Below are 3,682 nucleotides of genomic sequence, written 5' to 3' on the forward strand. Positions count from 1 at the left end.
TAGACGTTATTTATTTAATTCAAAATGTTATTTAGTTTATGAAGACAAATACCAATAAGTAAAGGATCTGTAGGAGTTAAAAGAAAAATAATAGGGAAATAGTATGGTTCAACAAATTCTTTTAAAATTATTATCAAGAGGGTTTCGGACTTAAATATTCATTGAAAAATTTACAACTTTCATGTTAAATAAATGTACAGTATAGAAAAGTTAAACTAAAATGTCAGTATTAGATTGAAAGGTGGTGATTACATTAACATATGGTATACCAATAGCTCACTTGAGCACACCGTTTGGTATTTTTCTGATAACTTTAAAAAAGCAGGCACTCTAAGCTAACACTTCCTTCATTTTCTTTTATCTCTGGTAATTTCATTCGTGCCAGCTCGTAGAAAACATTCCTGGGGATAATAGTTTTTAGTAACAATTTTTTGTTTGATATTTTTAAAAAATGTAGCTGTAAAATACAATATTAACTTGCTGTTTGTGAAATTTTGCTAAGGATGAAATTTTTATTTTTTGTAGAATACCTATTATGAAATTAAATTATGTACAACACTGAAAAAATGTAATTTTTAATATAATGTGTTTACACCAATAAGTTGTTATGATCAGAATAAAACATATATTATTATCAGAGGTGTTTTATCTCATCTTTGAGAGCTGGTGATCCCATTCATATCCTGCTAGCAATTTTCTGTTTATAATCGAGTTGTTCATCATCTTTTTTTTTTCCATGGAACACAGAACATTTTTCTGTAAGCTCACATTTCAAATGCATTCTTCTCTGGTCCTCCACTTTGATGATCGAATTGTCAATGCCATTCACGATTACTTGTAACAGTTGTACTAGAAACAGACTCAGCTTTGTATTCCTCGTGATTGCCCTATCCTTCCAAATAGCAGTCAACTTCGTAAATGCCTCCTTCACCAAGAGAATTCTTTGTATTTCAGCCGATGAGTCCCCTCCCTCTTTATTTGTATGCTGAATATACGAAATGATCTTCCTTTTTGAATCGCACAGCACATCACTGACTCGAAGATCGTTGGCTCTGTCTACAATCATAACTTTTGTTTTTCCGATGTTACATTTCAGCCCTTGTGACTCACTTTCTTGCTGAATTCGATTGAGGATCTCCTTTAATTCAACTTCAGTACCTCTGAACAGGGTCGTACCATCAGCAACCTCAAGTTGGTTGTACGCCCGTCTCCTCTTCATACGACGTTTTCAGGCTCTTCCACATGATATATTCGCCGTAAATGTTGAATAAGATCGGAGACAGAATACACCTCCGGCGTACTCCTCTCGACGGGTAAAAGGGCTCCGCTGGGACATTTTCTAGTGTAACCACAGTGCCATTCTTTTGAAAAAGATTCCGAATGAGATTGTCAGTATAATGATAACAAGATGGTTATTAACGCTTATCTCCTTCAATATTCGCTACAGATCTTTCCACCTAACTATATCAAAGACCGCGTTCCATTATTTCCGTGCAGCTTCTCAATTTTTTTCACGTTTTTTTAAATATATGAATTTTATCACGACAACACTGTCTTTGGATTTCGGCTGACAATATCCAGTAATGTACTGAGGGCTGGCCGGTGGTGCCTTTCACTCTCTTTCTATTCCTTTACAAGTTGGACAGTTTAATTGGAAATCATTTTCGTTTGCTTTTAGACTGCCGCACCTCTTTAGCTTTCTCCTCTGTGGCTTCCTGGATGGTGGTTTTAAATTCTTCCAATTTTTTAACATGCTTTCACGTTATCGAAATATTTTTCATTGAACTTAGCTTTTTGGTTTGTAAAGGTTTTCCATCTTTTGATTCTGAGAAAACTTTTTTTCTGTTTTATTCAATTGACACGCAACTTGATTACATGAAGCAGACGTAGCAGATCATGGTCCGACCCGCAGTCTGCGCTAGGACACGTTTTATATTCTTGACTGACGTTTTCCATCTTTCTAAAATCAAGGCGTAATCGATTTGGATACGATATCAGGGGGTCAATGAGACCCACGTATTCAGTCTACGATAATACTGCCGAAAGTCTGTATTTGTTATTTGGAGTCTCTTCTCTTGACAGAATTGGAGTAATTGTTCTCGGCGATCATTTATTTCCACTCGATTTCCGGACTTCAGCTTTGTTGTCTATCCGGAGTATTCTCTTACTAAATTTCTGTATAATTTTTCATTTAAATACTATTTTTAATTTTCTTTGTATTTATTTAATTTGTAGTTATTAAGATTTCACTATGCCTTTTTAGAATGTGAAAAAATGCATCGAAACATAAAATAGTGAACGAAATATTTTGTAGCATACATAGATAAAGCTGAAATTTTAAAAGTAATTTTGTTGTGCATTCTGTTAAGCATATTTATCTCTATAAATGGATAAAATCCAAATTTTTCAACATTTATTAAGATGGCTGCAAATTATTTAAAAAATTATATTTTACCAATAAAATGATATGAGCATGTGAAAAGAGCCTATGAATTCCATTAATGTAATGTCTTCCAAAAACCTTACTGAATTCCTCCAGCAAGTACAATTGCAAAATTACATACAAAACTTTATCTGAAGTATGTATGTAACTTGAATTAATTAGTAACGATCATGTAGGATCTCATAGTCGCTGAATCTCGCGTGTTTAATAAGCGCAATTTCTTTTTAATTCTTTGGAAACCTATTATTGAGCGTTTATTCGTAATAAAAATACTACATACACTTCAAATCTATCAGATATGAACAGTGTTCTAATATCTTTATAAAATTATGTTCAAAAACTGAATGTTATTTTTTATTTATAAGAATTATCAATTTTTTTAACTTATTTTCTGTATAAAAATTTCAGTAAACATTTTGTAGGAGATTCAAACAAAGAGGTTTGTTTCATAATTGTACAATGTAATTAAACTTTCAAGTTTATAAGTTTATGTATGCTAAATTTACATTACACAGTAAACAGTGAATGAAATTTGGGATTGAAAAATCCTAAAATTGTTTGAAAGTATGTTATTAAAAAAGTTATGCAAACTAATTTACACTTCTATAATTTATTGTTGTAGGGTAGAGTTGAAAGGTGGTCATTACGAGAAGTACTTTTTATAACATGAAAACTGGTCTCATGAGAGAGGAAATTTTTTGATATTTGTACAATGTCGTTCTCTATTCATACATTTATTTATTTTTTCCGAGTTCCCATTAATTTCATAAAATTCAAATATGTATTCTATAGAAAAATCTTTATTTTCATTCTTTGTTAAATTTCACGACAGTAAGATTAACTACTTACTGTTATTATTATAATTTTTTAAAGAAAATATAATCACACTAGAATTCGTGATAATTTTCACAAAGATTCAATTTTGTAGATGGTTTCTAAGCACGACCGTGTACTATTTATTTGGGAATTTATTCTCACTAATTATTGTACAAAATATCAACAGGTAAAAAGAAAAATTCTTTAGCAAAATTGTAACATCATTATTCTCAATCTAACTTTTATATGAATTATAGCTTAAAAAAATGAAAAAAATCCTACGATTTTTGATCCTCTAATTTGCTAATGGTTAATAACTGTTCATAGTATAAGAAGTTATGTTATGAATTATGTGAATAAAGATACCAATTTATTAAAAATTAAAACTTTGTTAATAAAATCATTTACACTTAATTTTGTTAA

At 30.7% G+C, this 3,682-nt stretch overlaps 1 protein-coding gene across 1 annotated transcript; it reads right to left on the minus strand.

Moving 5' to 3' along the window:
- Window positions 1-676: 676 nt before the first annotated feature.
- LOC142317835 (uncharacterized) lies at window positions 677-1,219 on the minus strand. The gene has a single exon (XM_075354384.1). The coding sequence runs from the start codon at window positions 1,217-1,219 to the stop codon at window positions 677-679; it is 543 nt and encodes a 180-aa protein (XP_075210499.1).
- Between the last annotated feature and the right edge of the window lie 2,463 nt (window positions 1,220-3,682).

The sequence above is a fragment of the Lycorma delicatula genome, chromosome 1, assembly GCF_047948215.1.
Source record: "Lycorma delicatula isolate Av1 chromosome 1, ASM4794821v1, whole genome shotgun sequence".
Taxonomy (NCBI): domain Eukaryota; kingdom Metazoa; phylum Arthropoda; class Insecta; order Hemiptera; family Fulgoridae; genus Lycorma; species Lycorma delicatula.